Below are 15,452 nucleotides of genomic sequence, written 5' to 3'. Positions count from 1 at the left end.
CCAACAGAGGTTGACCTTCGACCTATCAGTGACTGACGATGCATTTAGACACGTTCACGAGAGCAGGCTTCAGACGTCATGGGGATCTTGCAATTGAACGCTACAGAATTCTTTAATAATCTGTTTGGTTTGATGAAAGGTCAAATCCAATAGCACATTCATTGATGGTCCATCACAAACCACAAAATGTTCATTGTTACAGTATACATTAGTGTATACTGTATGAATATTTATCATGATTTTACCTGATCTTGGTTAGTTCTAGATGCATTGCTCACACAATTACATGTTATTTAATCATGCCACTATGTCCATTTCCTTTCGGTCAATATTTACTGTATTGTAAAAACAGAATACATCTCAACTGTGTTTTTGTCACTTTTTAAAAAGTTTAGTGGAAAGTCAACACGGTCGAAAGAATGACTGATCTTACAGAAATGTCGGTCTACCTCATATTTTTCTTTTTGAAGCCTCAGTGATTTATGACTAGGGAAACATACAGTACTGAGACTTCGGAGGTTCTGTTCAATAAATGCATCAACCTGTTGACCTTTCAGAGGAACCTTAGCACTTCTAGGTTTGAGGAGATTTGACTAAATGACGTTACTCTTTAATAGAAACAGTGACGGACAGCTGAGCTCTTTTTTTTATTCAAATAATGCAACATTTTTACATCAAAATTTAAACATGAAAACAGACAAAAAGCAGTGAAACATGTTTGAGAAAATAACATACAAGAACCAAATCACCTCCAAAAGTACCAACTCATCAGAATGGAGCTCCTTATCCCACGATTCATACCCACACAGATGAACCAAGCAGACGTGCTTTGGTGCTTACAGCAGACCTAGACATTATACGATTTCCTTCAAATTACTACCACGCAGGATTACTTTCCATCGCTCCTGAAGAAAGATAGCAAGTGCTCTTTCCCCATATCAAAGTACCTGAAGACATCTCATTTTTTCTCAGGGACCAAACTCAATGCCTTGCAATGGTTTGCAGTCTTAGTTTTTTTTTCTTTTCATCTGACTTCTACAGTAATGTCTGTTTTAAATATTGGCCATAAATGCAAAATTAGATATTTTGTAACCTTGCACAACATTGTGAAGTTTTTTTCTGCTGTTTTTCCAAAACTTTTCTCCTATTAATAACATGTGCAGCTACAAACCTTAATAAATACCCTGAAAGGTGAACCTTTATTTTTTGGATAAGGTCACTATGGCTAGCGGCTTGCTAAGTGTGTGAACATTAGCTTCAACACTGGTGATAAACACTGGCATAACAAAGAAACTCTCCAATTTGAAGTCTGAAGAGAGACAACGGTAACAAGAATCCTGTAGCCAGACTGGTTAGTGAGGCAAGTTCCACTTCAAAAGCTTTTTCTAATTACTGTTCTGTACCACTGACATTAATATGAGGCATTGTCCCAACTGCAGATACATGAGAGTGGAATACGTGATTGCCTGTGTACATGTGATTTGTGTACTGGTGTTTGTGTACTTGTGTGTGCCAACTGATAAATGCTAAATGACTTTCAAGTAATCCATATTTTCCCAGAAAGGTAATACAAGGGATAGATATGGCTGAGTAAGACCGAAAAGGGGATCTCAAGCTCACAAATACATTGCATCTTTAATGGCACTAGCTACAACTTTCATGACTTCCGTTTATGAGGGATAGCACATGCAATTTGGCAAAAAGTGAGTTTCAGCTCTACAGAAAACATCCATTTTCAAATAAACTTAGGTCATGACTTTGACAAGGCAACATCTAGAAGCAGAGTTAATTTATAGCATTTAACAGATACGGCAACTAGCTGTGCCTGTGATACATATGGAGTGCAAGTACAAAACCACATGATGATTTGATATACTGTTGTTGAATAAATACGACATAGGGAACTTAACTAAAAAAAAATACAACCTAAGAATCTCATGTACCAATAAGTCATGGTTAGAGCAACACAGTTTCAAGTCCCTGTTTTCCCAATAACTTATTTTGCATTTTCACAACAATCCATTCACACAGAGGCCAATCATGTCCAATCCTGGCAAGGTTGACAGTATAGAGTTTTACAGAGCAAATCAGTCCACAAAATTAAATAATAAAAAACTTGAATAAGCAATTCTCAGGAAGATGCAAGTGACAAAATAGAACTCCATTACCTATGTACATAAATTCAATTAAATCAAAATCAAACAGTACAAAAAAACAATTGATGAAAACACTCATCAAGAAGGCATCAACATTCTTTTCAAGAGGCCCCCCAAAAAAATCTGCTCTTTAAAACTGTAAACAGCCAACAGACATTCTGCATCGTTCCCTTTACAAAAGAAACAAAACGCCTCTAAGGGTTTCTGCTTTCTTGCGTTGTCGTCGTTGTGCGGAGACATTCAGAGAAAGAGAGAGAAAGAGAGATATTAGTTCAGGTGGACGGGAGAATGGGGAGTCCCTCACACTCTCAGCAGGTCCTCATCGCTGTCATCCTGGGGCTCTTGTTGTTTCCTGTGGGGGGGTCTGTCGTCACGGTGAGGCTTGGCCCTTCCCCTCCTCCCCCTGTCCTCCAGGAGCCCCACCAGGTCCTCATCACTCTCCTCCTCCAGCAGGGCGCTGCGGAGGGGTCCTGAAGTGCGGGTCCTGGAGCTCGAGGGCCGTAGAGTGGTCCGACCACCATGGACACGCACCCCGGGGACAGATAGGACCTCATCCTCACTGTCCTCCTGCTCGTCCAGGGAGAAGGAGCGCAGGGCGTCGCCGTTGACGGGCTTGGTGGTGATGTGGCCGTTCTCCTGGCCCTCCTTTCCGAGGCGAGAGGACATGGCTGGGGCCTCCATCTCCTCCATCAGCCACTCCATTTCATCTTCCCCTCCCTCATCATCCATGGTCACCTGCAGGGACAAACAGACAGACAGGGGAGAAGATTCAGCATTGGGAACTCACCACACCATCATTGACATGGAATCAATTACTTTAAAATATAAGCAGAATTAAAGAGACTATATACTGTAGCTGGTTGGTTTGATCTGTACTGTAGTATAGGGTTTATTGGTGTGGATACCTTGGAGTATTTATAAGAAACAGGGTTTCCTCTCCTGCAACATCCAATCACTTTCTGTATAACCAGCTCCCTGGAAATAGAAAATATTTAGGAAAAGATGAAAAGAAATAGGATGCATGTACCATATGACCAAAACACACTGAAGCTGTATTCACAAATTGGTATCTATAGCCCCTAAGCGAGATGTCTCTACCTCCTCTCTCGTTTGTGCAGTAGCAGAACCAGCAGACAGATGGTCAGCACAACCAATAGCACACTCAGGACCGCTCCCACAGCCTGGCTCCTCCCAGACAAGGCCATATGGTCCTCCCCTCCGTCATCATCAATCTGCTTGGACTCGGAGGTATCCACAGTTCTGTACGGCACACCAGACAAAATGTCACACTTCTACTTTATACAGCATCTTTCATTCAAATTCAAAGTCCAATTCAATGTATGGACTGGTAATAGAATTAACAGCTCTGGGTCGCTTTCAATAGACTCAAATGGAAGAATGTGCTTTAAAGCTGAAAAGCCTTTTTATAGGCCAACTTCAGGTAGTACTTCCTTTTTCAAAGCATTGTCTCCTTTTTTGAAACAACTGAACACTATCCTGATGTCTGTGTGTCGAGTTGTTCACTCACACTAGGCCACAGACAGTGGAGGTGTGCCAGATGAAGAGGTACTGGCATCCGTCCGTCTCCAACAGAAACTCTGGGATGCCCTCCCCGGCCGAGGGGTTACATTGGAACAAGATGGCCGACGACACCGTATTGGAATTGTCCCGCATACACACAGACTCTGATGGGACCAGCACGTCCAGGTTACCACCTGAGGAGAAAGAGTCCATTCGTCAATCACAAGCAGCTTAATGGAGTGAGCTCGTTGAGTCATTGACGTCAATGTAAGTAATACTTTATTACCAATTACTGTATCTTGTGAGTGATTTTGACATCCGTCTCATCTTTAATGAGTACAAGGTGAGGCACTGAGGATGTTTGCAAGGTGAGGCACTGAGGATGTTCAACACCACAATCCAAACCCACCCATACTCTATTCTCCAAAGGCCCAGACCACTTTGGAGTAAACCTGTGTCTTGCTTGCGTCTTACCTTTGATGTAGTACTTGGCCTTGCTGGAGGAGCCGATCTTTCTACTGTAGTCTCCGTTGATCTTCACCTGGCAGATGTTGGCCCCGAGACACATGGAGAAGGAGCTGTCGGTGATGCCCGACAGCTGAATGTCATAGATGTACTTGTCCCCATTGGAGCGAATGTCCCCAGAGGCCTGGTGGAGCCTACAGAGTGGACAGACGGACAAAAAACCTGGCCTGAGTACATTCATAAAAGGCTTATTTTATCTTCCCTCTACTACATTTCTAAACATTTGGTTTATGTTCTCTGCTGCAACTGTAGAGAGGTTCAATTGCATTAGAGGCCCACTGGTGTTGTAATAGGCATTCAGGCAGTTAAGAGGCCAGAGCAACATTTGACCGTTTATGACATAAGAGGCTTTGACCCATAGAGATCATATTAACTTACTTGAGGGGTTGTCATAAACCCTCAAAGTTCCACAATGAGGCCAAAATGGCAGCCATCTTAGTCAGGGAGATATCCAAAACCAGTCTAATTGGAATGAATGACAGTGGAGGCATAGGTGATGCATTTCCTGCTTTTACTTATGCAGGAAAATAAAAGTAAGGCATGTGATGTATCAGAAATTGTGTAATGGAATTATAAATATACACTGCTCAAAAAAATAAAGAGAACACTAAAATAACATCCTAGATCTGAATGAATCCAACTTTGATGTAATGTCCTTAAAACAAGTCAAAATGGGGCTCAGTAGTGTGTGTGGCCTCCACGTGCCTGTATGACCTCCCTACAACGCCTGGGCATGCTACTGATAAGGTGGCGGATGGTCTCCAGAGGGATCTCCTCCCAGACCTGGACTAAAGCATCCACCAACTCCTGGACAGTCTGTGGTGCAACGTGGCGTTGGTGGATGGAGCGAGACATGATGTCCCAGATGTGCTCAATTGGATTCAAGTCTGGGGAATGGGCGGGCCAGTCCATAGCATCAATGCCTTCCTCTTGCAGGAACTGCTGACACACTCCAGCCACATGAGGTCAAGCATTGTCTTGCATTAGGAGGAACCCAGGGCCAACCGCACCAGCATATGGTCTCACAAGGGGTCTGAGGATCTCATCTCGGTACCTAATGGCAGTCAGGCTACCTCTGGCGAGCACATGAGTGCTGTGCGACCCCCCAAAGAAATGCCACCCCACACCATGACTGACCCACCACCAAACCAGTCATGCTGGAGGATGTTGCAGGCAGCAGAACGTTCTCCACGGCGTCTCCAGACTCTGTCACGTGCTCAGTGTGAACCTGCTTTCATCTGTGAAAAGTTCTCTGGCAAATGCCAAACGTCCTGCACGGTGTTGGGCTGTAAGCACAATCCCCACCTGTGGACGTCGGGCCCTCACACCACACTCATGGAGTCTGTTTCTGACCGTTTGAGCAGACACATGCACATTTGTGGCCTGCTGGAGGTCATCTTGCAGGGCTCTGACAGTGCTCCTCCTTGCAAAGGCGGAGGTAGCGGTCCTGCTGCTGGGTTGTTGCCCTCCTTCGGCCTCTTCCACGTCTCCTGATGTACTGGCCTTTCTCCTGGTAGCGCCTCTATGCTCTGGACACTACGCTGACAGACACAGCAAACCTTCTTGCCACATCTCGCATTGATGTGCCATCCTGGATGAGCTGCACTACCTGAGCCACTTGTGTGGGTTGTAGACTCCGTCTCATGCTACCACTAGAGTGAAAGCACCACCAGCATTCAAAAGTGACCAAAACATCAGCCAGGAAGCATAGGAACTGAGAAGTGTTCCCTTTATTTTTTTGAGCAGTGTAGTTAATACAGGTTTTATTCACAATTTTTGTATAACTAGTTTCTAGAATATATGTAAACAGACCATAAATATCACAGATTTTGTTTTCTTAGAAAGTCGTGAGTGCTATTATGATTATTTGTTACATTTACAACTTGTCAAATTCTTATCATCAACTGATTTGAGCCAGTGTATAGCTGGGAATTGACTGCATTGTTTGAATGGAATGTTGGCTTATTGAGAGTTAAATTTGAAACATTTACAGAATCATTCCTCTAAAACAGGTTGGCTGGCTAGCTAGCTAGTTAATACACATACTGTGAAAATAAATTATTCACACAATATCTTATCACAGCACTGGCAAAACCAGTTCACCAGCTCCCTGACAAACATGGCTGATCTTTGGACCATCATAAGGTTCATCTCCATTCTAGTATTCTAATTCCTAATTCTATGCTTTGACCTATGATCTCAATGATCTGGAAGATAACATGTAATTTATTTATTTTTTAAATGTAAAAAATAATACATGTTTTCAGCTCAGCACATGAACTTGACTCATAACAGGTTTCAATATAATATTGTCAGGGTTGATTGTTTAACTCTTGCTGTTTGATCGTTACAAAAAAAGATTGCAGATGTTTTTTCTACACTGGTCCCCCATGGGAATCAAACCTACAACCTTGGCGTTGCAAGCACCATGCTGCACCAACCGAGCTACACGGGACTAGAATGGAGAGGTGGCCTGAGTTGTTGTGACAATAAAGTTGGTTGATTGAACTGTGTTGGTGGTGAGAGGTGTCACCTGTAGTAGAGGGCCCCCAGGCTGAAGTTGGCACCTGTATCGGGGACATTGATGGTTCCGTTGACCATCACCACCTCACGTTGTTGAGCAGCGCATGCAGCACGAGTCTCCCAGCCCAGCACAAACTCACACAAGGCTTCATCCACGCTAAGCAGAGACACAGACATTTAGTCAGAGAGTGTGTGTACAGTATGTGGCTGTGTGAGCGTTACCAGGAATCCTTGAAAGAGCGACAAATGAAACTGAGCGATTGAAAAGTTTAACTAGAAAAATAAACATGACGTTCAAGACTTTTAAATGTACTTTTCAATGGTCAATTTTCAACTACGAAGGAGGTTAAAGTGCCTCTTCAACTTGATCATTCAGTAACTTTTCCTAGTGTTGTTGAGTTGAAAAAGTTTGTTTTGCCCACAGGTCCACATAGTAGTTGCTGACTGGAGGCCAGCTGGCTTTCCTCTGTAGGAGAGAAGGCCAGGTCCAAGATCTGTTTGTGCTGTATAGTCAACAACCATAGCAGTTGCTTATATGTCGCTGCAGCTGTACATAGTCTATTGGTAAATTGCCCACCCTTTTTCACCTACCTCATCCCCATACTGTTTTTATTTATTTACTTTTCTGCTCTTTTGCACACCAGTATCTCTACCTGTACATGACCATCTGATCATTTATCACTCCAGTGTTAATCTGCAAAATTGTAATTATTCGCCTACCTCCTCATGCCTTTTGCACACAATGTATATAGACTCCCTTTTTTTCTACTGTGTTATTGACTTGTTAATTGTTTACTCCATGTGTAACTCTGTGTTGTCTGTTCACACTGCTATGCTTTATCTTGACCAGGTCGCAGTTGCAAATGAGAACTTGTTCTCAACTAGCCTACCTGGTTAAATAAAGGTGAAATAAAAAAATACAAATAAAAATGTCACAAACAGATCTGGGACAAGGCTACAGGCAAGGAGGCTCTCCCAAACTAACTGCTTACAGCCCACTCACCTCAGCAGCTTGGGCCGGCCTATATTAGGACCACAGGTCAGCTGGACCACTGTCTTGGCCTTGAGGCCGTTTCCACACACAGTGTCTCCCATGGTGTAGCTCACTAGGATCTTCTTATCTGGGAGAGGGAGGGTTGGTTCAGGCTAGTTTGAGGCAATACATCTATCACAGCTTATTTTAGTGGGTTGGGACACAAACACACAAGCCCAAGAACAATGTGAAACGTAACACATGACATTCCAATTTTGAAAGAGTTTCCTCCAGTCCTGCTAAGGTGTGGGTGTGAGGGAGCTGTAAGACCCACCAGAGACGGCCATCTTCTGGGTGTAGACACGGCCCAGGGTCTGGGTCTTCCCCTCGCTGGTCCTCCGGCACACCGTGGCTCCCTCGGGGCAGTCTGGCAAGCCCCCATGGATCCCCTGGCACAGGTTGATATAGTACCTGGAGACAGCACAGCCAAGCTAAAGTTCAAATAGTTTTTTTTCTAACAGCTTGCCACTACTGTGCATTTTCACTCATCATCAAGTTGTACAGAGGGAAAGAAAGACAGAATGGGAGAGGAGTAGGAGGGAGAGAGGTAGATACAGAGAAGGAGTAGGGAAAAGCTAAACATACGCCATTTTGTTGTGGCTGAACTTCCAGGGCTCTGTGAGAGAGGAGAGGGTGCGCAGGTCGTAAGTTTGGTGCTGGTTCACCAGCTTACACTCCATCTTCTTGGGTGGGCATACAGTCATGGTTCTCCACTGGAAGGTGGCAGCACAGCCTCCTGTCTCACTGAGAAGCTCTGGGGTGCCATGGCCGGCTGACTGGTCACAGGTGAACAGGATGGACGACTGCCTCTTCCCTGTAACTGAGAGGGAGACGACACACACAGCAGTATTGAGCACAGTTAAGCCCAGAGCCAACTCTGTTCCACACTAAACAAGATCGCCTAAAAGCATTGCTTTGACCAGTAATTACCATTAGCGCAGAATCCCCATTTCCTGTCCTTGTTAAAGTCGCTGGTGGTGGCACACCAGAGTCTCCCATCCATCCTGCCCTCGGTTGTACACGTTGTGTACGACTTCTTCAGGAAGTTGAAGGGAAACACGCACACCTCCTCATTCTCAGTCACTGAAAAGGAAAACATGTACAGCAATAAAAAAACAGCACTATATTTGTCTCAAATGTATCACTTTGGGATACAACACTACATCATAGATCGCATCTTAAATAACACCATATATATATATATGTCATTAGCGACTTGGTGATACACTCAGAGGCAGGACTGACTGAGAACAGTCTAACCTGCTGGGCAGATGTCTCCTCCTCCGTACTGCATGATGACAGCCTGCTCCTCGTGTTTGTAGTCCATAGTCATGGCCTGGCTGATGCCATAGGAGAATGCTGATCCGCCTGGCGACTGCACACACACGGCACTGTTCTTACATTTGGGGTCCGTCACCGCCCCACACACATTGATCTTATAGGTCTCTGAACCGACGCCGGGCACCTGGAAGAGAAAGACAGTAACTACTTAGAAAGAAAGCCCTGTCCACCTAATAAATGGACAACCGTGTGTTAATGCATAAATAAGAAATATAGCTAAGTAGCTATAATAGAAGTAGGTATATCGAAGGTAAGAGGCCACGTCTGTAAGGTCAACCCACCTGGATCTCCCCAGAGAGGGGTGAGAGGTCAAAGGTGAACTGCAGCTGTGAGTCAGTTAGGTTACAGACACTGGTCTGAGTGGCATCAGGACAGACCAGTGGAGTGGCCCACTCAAACACATACATACAGTCCTGCTTCCTGATCATCTGGGGCGAGCCCTGGGGGGACAGGAAAGAGGCTTTCATTCTGCAAAGACATTACTTATATTTGTGCCATCTTTCAACACAAGAACCATCAGTGAGAAAAGGTCTCTAATATATAGACACTCCATCTGTGAAACGTGTGGTACTGACCAGCTCTAGGCCTCTCTGGCAGGTGAACAGGATGGTGGAAGTGTAGTTCTGGGTGGAGTCAGAGGGGCAGGTGGTGGTGCTGTTGAATGTGATTGACACCTCATTGGTCATGCTGTTGAACTCCGGGGTGGAAGTGATTCGACCAATGTCCTGTTAGCAGGAGAGAGACACAGAGAGAGAATTCCTTGAGCATGCTGGTTTGTAAACTGTTAAGGGATTTTTATGAATAATGACTAAAATTATGTATACATTTCAATCAGAATTATGACTAAACAGAATACTATTATGTTACTGTATGGATGTATGTATCTTATTATAATCATAATATGAATGTAATGTGTGTAATTTTAATCAAGAAGTAGAACGAGGATTGTCTGTTCCTTGTTAGAAACTAATGAGGTTATCGTCAGACCAGCTAGAACGCTGTGTTCCTTACAGGACATCCTGTCTCTACACAGGGAGAGGAGATGCCTTGTGCTAGTAGTAGATTATTTAACAGGTGGTGGACAATGTGGGAAGGCTTATGAACTATACTGCCATTGTATCGGAATGGAGGAAGGACAGAATAAAACCTATGGCGTCATTTTTAGTATATAACCTGACGTAAATTGTACTAAAATCAGTACTCCCGAGAATAAAAGCTATTGATTGATTTTGAGACTGGTCTCTGTCCATTTTATGCAAATAAGTATCTTACAAATTCTTAGAAATGGGCAGTGTTTTCATTTCATTGGTTGATGAATAAATAGGAATCAAATTCCTTTAACATAAACACAGAGGGAATACTATTAAAGAGTCTTCATTTCTTCTGTGTGTGTGTGTCTGTGTCTGTGTGTTGTGGTGCACATGCGTTTCTCTGCGTGTGACTCACGACAGGGGGCCCATCGTCAGGGTCCATGCAGACAGCGGCCCCTGGGGGACAGGTGACCCCAGGGATGGGGTTGAGGGGCTGGCAGATGTTGATGTAGAAGTCGGGGGACTGGTCCTTGTCCACCAGGTCCTCGTCTGTGGCCATGTAGTAGCCCGTCACGTGGATCAGAGGAGTCAGGTCGATGAGGGTAGAGCCGTTCAGGACTGAACACTTCACCTACGGAAACATCATGACAGAGAGATGATGGCGGCTAGCACAGATGTTTACATATTAAATGGCCTATTAGATATAATACACCCAATACAGTACACCAAATGTGAATAGAAATTTGACAGCTGTTGGTTGATATCTGAACACCTCAATAGGATGTCAGTCGAGGTAATTCAGCAGACTAAACGTTATGTATTAAGAAAATCTTTCAGTCACCTGTGTAAAGCAACACATGCATGTAGTTTGGTTATTCAACACAGACAGTCAGTTAACATCAGTAACAATAGATGACCAGTACATTGACTTGTTTGAAATGAATTTACATCAAGAGCTCACTGGTTGCCAGATATGTATGGCATGACTGGTAAGCACTATTGAAGGAATTCCACCTATCAATCAGGGGCTCGGTAATGCAAGTTGACATATTACTTACGTCTATCTAAACTTTTCAGTTATACTCAGTATGAGGCTACGGGTTGTTTTGGAATTAGGAAAAAAACACTTGTAATTACCTGCTGTTCGCACACCAGGGGCGTGTGCCAGGAGAAGAAGTGTGTGCACGTGTTCTTGTCTGAGTACACCAGTACTGGCCCCGTGCTGGCCTCTGCGTGGGCCTTGCATACAAAGCTGATGATGCTTTTGTGTGTGATGGCGGGGTTGGCTGCACACACAGCCCCGCCCTCATAGGCCAGTTCCACCACTTGGTCCAGGTATGACAGCTTCCTGCTGGCCCGCCCGCCACTCAGAGCACTCTTGGTCTCCTTGATACACACACCTGCACCTTCATGCACAAACAACTACATTACCATAAGCAACTGAGCAGACTGTTTACGTTGATCAATCTCAAGTCTAAGCACTCCATTTCTAGAAATTCAGGATTCAGTTTTTTTTAATATGTTTATTTTGTATTTCACCCCCTTTTTCGCCCTACTTTCGATCTTGTCTCATCACTGCAACTCCGACAGGCTCGGGAGGCGAAGGTCGAGTAATACGTCCTCTTAAACATAACCCGCCAAACCGCGCTTCTTAACACCCTTAACCCGGGAGCCAGAGGAGGAAACACCGTTCAACTGACGACCGAGGTCAACCTGCAGTCGCACCGCCAGAGTCGCTAGAGCGCCATGAACCCCCCCAGCCAACCCCCCCCTGGCCAAACCCCCCCCTAACCCAGGCGACGCTGGGCCAATTGTGCTCTGCGCCCTATGGGACTCCCGATACAGCCCGGGATCGAACCCGGGTCTGTAGTGATGTCCGGGTCTAAAGCACGTGATGCAGTGCCTTAAACCGCTGCGCCACATTTTTTGTTAGCTTTTTTCATTACAAAACGTCTCATATAAATGCTTGAATGTCTTTGAACATCGAGTTCTCTTCATCCAGGAAGGTAACATACTGGAGAACCAGCCTCACAGTCCTAAGTCTAAACCATTGAACAAACCAACATTGTCTAGAAGAGTCTGCTTAATTTCTACACAGTTGTCTTGGGACCCCGGTCTGGTCCATGGCTCAGTAAGCTGATCACTGCTGGATGGCAGGCCTGTTGATTGATTCCTGAGGGGATGTGGCTTTAACCAGTATTAGAGCTTTCCCAGCCAACCCAGAGCTTGTGAGATAGAATATGGTCTTACCTGTGTCTGGTCCACAACCTGCGTTGGCCACTTCCTCACACACGTTGAGCCGGAACATCTTCCTAGGGTCCAGGTTGTCATACACAGTGTAGCCTCCCTCCTGGCTTAGTCCATTCAGGTCAAAGAGGTGGCCTGGGTTCAGGAGGGCAACACAGTACATACATACACGTGTCCAATTATTATTTTTTTTTTTAACTATAGCACATGGAGGAGTTTCTCAGTAACTCTTTGCAGTCGTGTGCTTAACTACTGCACGGATATTCTATGAGAATGATGGTATTTTTCACTGATAATCATACTAACTGCAAATACTTTCTCAGATTTTTTTATTTGGTCCAGTACAGGCAGCGGTCTTTCAGTTCAGTGGCTGTGCGTGGGAATGGCACTCACCGGTGACAGGATTGGTGACTCTGCAGTCGCCATGCTGGCTGCTGTTGAGGGGGCAGGCGGCTGCTGTGAACCACACAAAGGTATAGACACAGTCCTCTATGGCCATGATCAGGGTTGGTCTTGAGTCCTGGGGCAGAAACAGTCCGTCTACTCAGTTACATTTGAGTCATTTAGCAGACACTCTTATCCAGAGGGACTTACAGTAGTAAGTGCATTCATTTTCATACTGGTCCCCCGTGAGAATCGAACCCACAACCCTGGCGTTGCAAACGCCATGCTCTATAATCCCTTACCACTTTGTCCGGGTCACATTTGAAGCGTATGATGGTGCTCTTATTCCTTTGTCCACCGGAACACATCTCTCCGTTGGTGTATTTGAGTACAAGGATGTTCTGGTCCCACTGTGGGGCCGACTCGGCCTCTCCCAGACTCACATAATGCTCCCCACTCTTCAGACAGGACGCTGCGTTGGACGGACACTTCCAGGAGCCTACAACACGCAGAGAGGAAAGAAATATGTTTCCCATGGTTCAGAAGGTGAGCATAATTGCACCACATTCAAACTGTGAATGAAGACTTTATGAGAATGTTGATATTTGTTCACACAAATGGGGAAATAAATAAGGATATAGGCGCCACCAGTGTCCTTCACTTAAAGGATGCTGGTGTTGAGGATAGGCACTTACCCCCCTGTTGCACCAGAGACTTGCAAACATTGATGTAGTAGCGCTCCTGCTTCCCAGTGCTGGGTTCCACCACCCAGTTTCTGGAGTTCAGGGCCAGAGAGGAGAGGTCGTACGAGTTTCCATTAGAATCTCTGTGAGAGGAAGAATAAAAAGTAGTCAGAAAGATAGGAGACAAAAGGGGAAATCAGTCATTGTCTGGGAGAAAGATGGTTGTGGTTGGAAGAGGGCTCCCAGAATATAATAAAATATGACTATGCATACTGGTATGAGCAGCTGGTAGTTTTCACGGGGATACAGGCGAGAGCTGTTCGCCAGGTAAAGAGGTAGGTACACTCTGCAGTCTCCTTGATAAATTCTGGCACCCCCTATAGGCAGAAACAACACAACCACAGTAACTACCACATCCAAGCACACATTGGGACAAGCAGAGAAGTTGCATTAGAGGTTCACGCTTTCGCTTCGCTCAGACTCACAGGGTTCATTTTAGGATGACAGGAGAAGTAGATCGCTGTGGATCTCTGATAGATCCTATGACAGGTCTCCCCACCAGTGTAGTTGAGTACCAGCTGTTCTCCAACATAGCTCAGAGTCTGTGAGGCCATGCCTAATACATTATAAAACAAAATCAACATGCCTGAGGTTTTTGATCAGTTACTAACAAACCAAAATCAAGGCTTTCTTAAAGACCAAATATTTTATACAGGTTTACATACCGGCAATTCTGTGGGTGCTGCCTTCCACCTGACAGACTGACACCTGGTCACTGCCTGTGTCTTTGTGTGTGCAGATCCCTCGCTGAAGCCCCCCACAGACAGAGAAGTGGTACTGGTACTGGCCACTCTTCACCATGTAGTCCTTCCCTGACAGGGAACTCATGTCAAATATGTAGCCACTTCTGGGGTCCTTGACTTTACAGTTTTCACCTGCAGGAGTCAGGGAGAGGAGAGTTAACTTGAGCATGATGATGACACTAGTGGAGAGAAGTAACAGTCTTAGTCAGAGCCACAACATTGAACATGGCAGCCTCCTCTTTCAAGCCTACCCTGAGCGCTGGTGAGAGGGCACGCCTCGGAGGTTCTCCAGATGAATACATATTCACAGCCGTCTTGGCGGTCAAATATAGGAGAACCCTATTAGTAAAGGAACCAACCCAGAAAAATAGAGGTATTAGGAGGGAAAATATATGATATTAGGATCAGTAACATCAATAAGTAAAATTTCACAGATTCCTGCCACTGATATGTACACCAACTATATGGCCATAACATAGAAGAGCATTCCCATAGAGAACAAGATGCGTGTATTTTACTCACAGGGTTGTCGTCACACTGGAAGATGATACGTGTGGAGTAGTGGTCTGTGTCACAGCGGTCCCCGTTGAGGTAGACGATGCTGATGGAGCCGTCAGAGGCCACCTGGGGGCTGGACTGGACGTAGCCCAGGTTCACACCTTTACCCTCCATGGTGCCACATGCACCCAAGAGGCCCACTGCAGATGCACACATAGATGCATGTACAGTAGTTAAAACACAAAGCTAAAAATTGTCAAGAGTAATGCTAAACTGAGGGCCTCCCGGGTGGCGCAGTGGTCTATGGCACTGCATCGCACAATTGGCCTGGCGTCTTCCGGGTTTGGCCGGTAGGGATATCCTTGTCTCATCGCGCACCAGCGACTCCTGTGGCGGGCCGGGCGCAGTGCGCGCTAACCAAGGTAGCCAGGTACAGGGTGTTTCCTCCAACACATTGGTGCGGCTGGCTTCCGGGTTGGAAGCGCGCTGTGATAAGAAGCAGTGAGACTTGGTTGGGTTGTGTTTCGGAGGACGCATGGCTTTCAACCCTCGTCTCTCCCGAGCCCATACGGGAGTTGTCGCGATGAGACAAGATAGTAATTACTAACAACAATTGGATACCACAAAATTGGGGAGAATATATATATATATATTTTTTTTTTTTTATAAAATAAAAAAAGAGTAACGCTAAACTGATGGTACAGCAC

General features: G+C 45.2%; 1 protein-coding gene across 3 annotated transcripts in view; it reads right to left on the bottom strand.

Annotated features, from left to right (window-relative positions):
• Positions 1-618: 618 nt before the first annotated feature.
• LOC135505986 (cation-independent mannose-6-phosphate receptor-like) overlaps positions 619-15,452 on the bottom strand; it is a 36,389-nt gene continuing 21,555 nt past the window's right edge. For 2 of the 3 annotated variants that reach the window (XM_064925300.1, XM_064925302.1), the window contains 24 exons: positions 14,770-14,945; positions 14,499-14,586; positions 14,170-14,379; positions 13,930-14,060; positions 13,718-13,821; positions 13,457-13,587; positions 13,064-13,260; positions 12,771-12,897; positions 12,381-12,512; positions 11,268-11,536; positions 10,546-10,761; positions 9,675-9,824; positions 9,381-9,539; positions 9,019-9,223; positions 8,689-8,841; positions 8,344-8,578; positions 8,033-8,169; positions 7,729-7,846; positions 6,736-6,882; positions 4,152-4,336; positions 3,685-3,871; positions 3,255-3,416; positions 3,062-3,131; positions 619-2,891 (listed from right to left, as the gene is read on the bottom strand). In XM_064925300.1, the coding sequence (XP_064781372.1) occupies positions 2,457-2,891; positions 3,062-3,131; positions 3,255-3,416; positions 3,685-3,871; positions 4,152-4,336; positions 6,736-6,882; positions 7,729-7,846; positions 8,033-8,169; positions 8,344-8,578; positions 8,689-8,841; positions 9,019-9,223; positions 9,381-9,539; positions 9,675-9,824; positions 10,546-10,761; positions 11,268-11,536; positions 12,381-12,512; positions 12,771-12,897; positions 13,064-13,260; positions 13,457-13,587; positions 13,718-13,821; positions 13,930-14,060; positions 14,170-14,379; positions 14,499-14,586; positions 14,770-14,945 (4,124 nt within the window). In that variant the 3' untranslated portion in view covers positions 619-2,456. The remainder of the gene's footprint in view (positions 2,892-3,061; positions 3,132-3,254; positions 3,417-3,684; positions 3,872-4,151; positions 4,337-6,735; positions 6,883-7,728; positions 7,847-8,032; positions 8,170-8,343; positions 8,579-8,688; positions 8,842-9,018; positions 9,224-9,380; positions 9,540-9,674; positions 9,825-10,545; positions 10,762-11,267; positions 11,537-12,380; positions 12,513-12,770; positions 12,898-13,063; positions 13,261-13,456; positions 13,588-13,717; positions 13,822-13,929; positions 14,061-14,169; positions 14,380-14,498; positions 14,587-14,769; positions 14,946-15,452) is intronic. The other variant, XM_064925301.1, reaches the window with a different exon arrangement.

Source organism: Oncorhynchus masou, chromosome 19 (genome assembly GCF_036934945.1).
Source record: "Oncorhynchus masou masou isolate Uvic2021 chromosome 19, UVic_Omas_1.1, whole genome shotgun sequence".
NCBI classification, from domain to species: Eukaryota; Metazoa; Chordata; class Actinopteri; order Salmoniformes; family Salmonidae; genus Oncorhynchus; species Oncorhynchus masou.
The sequence above is the reverse complement of the archived record's forward strand: the minus strand, read 5'-3'. Positions and strand labels throughout refer to the sequence as shown.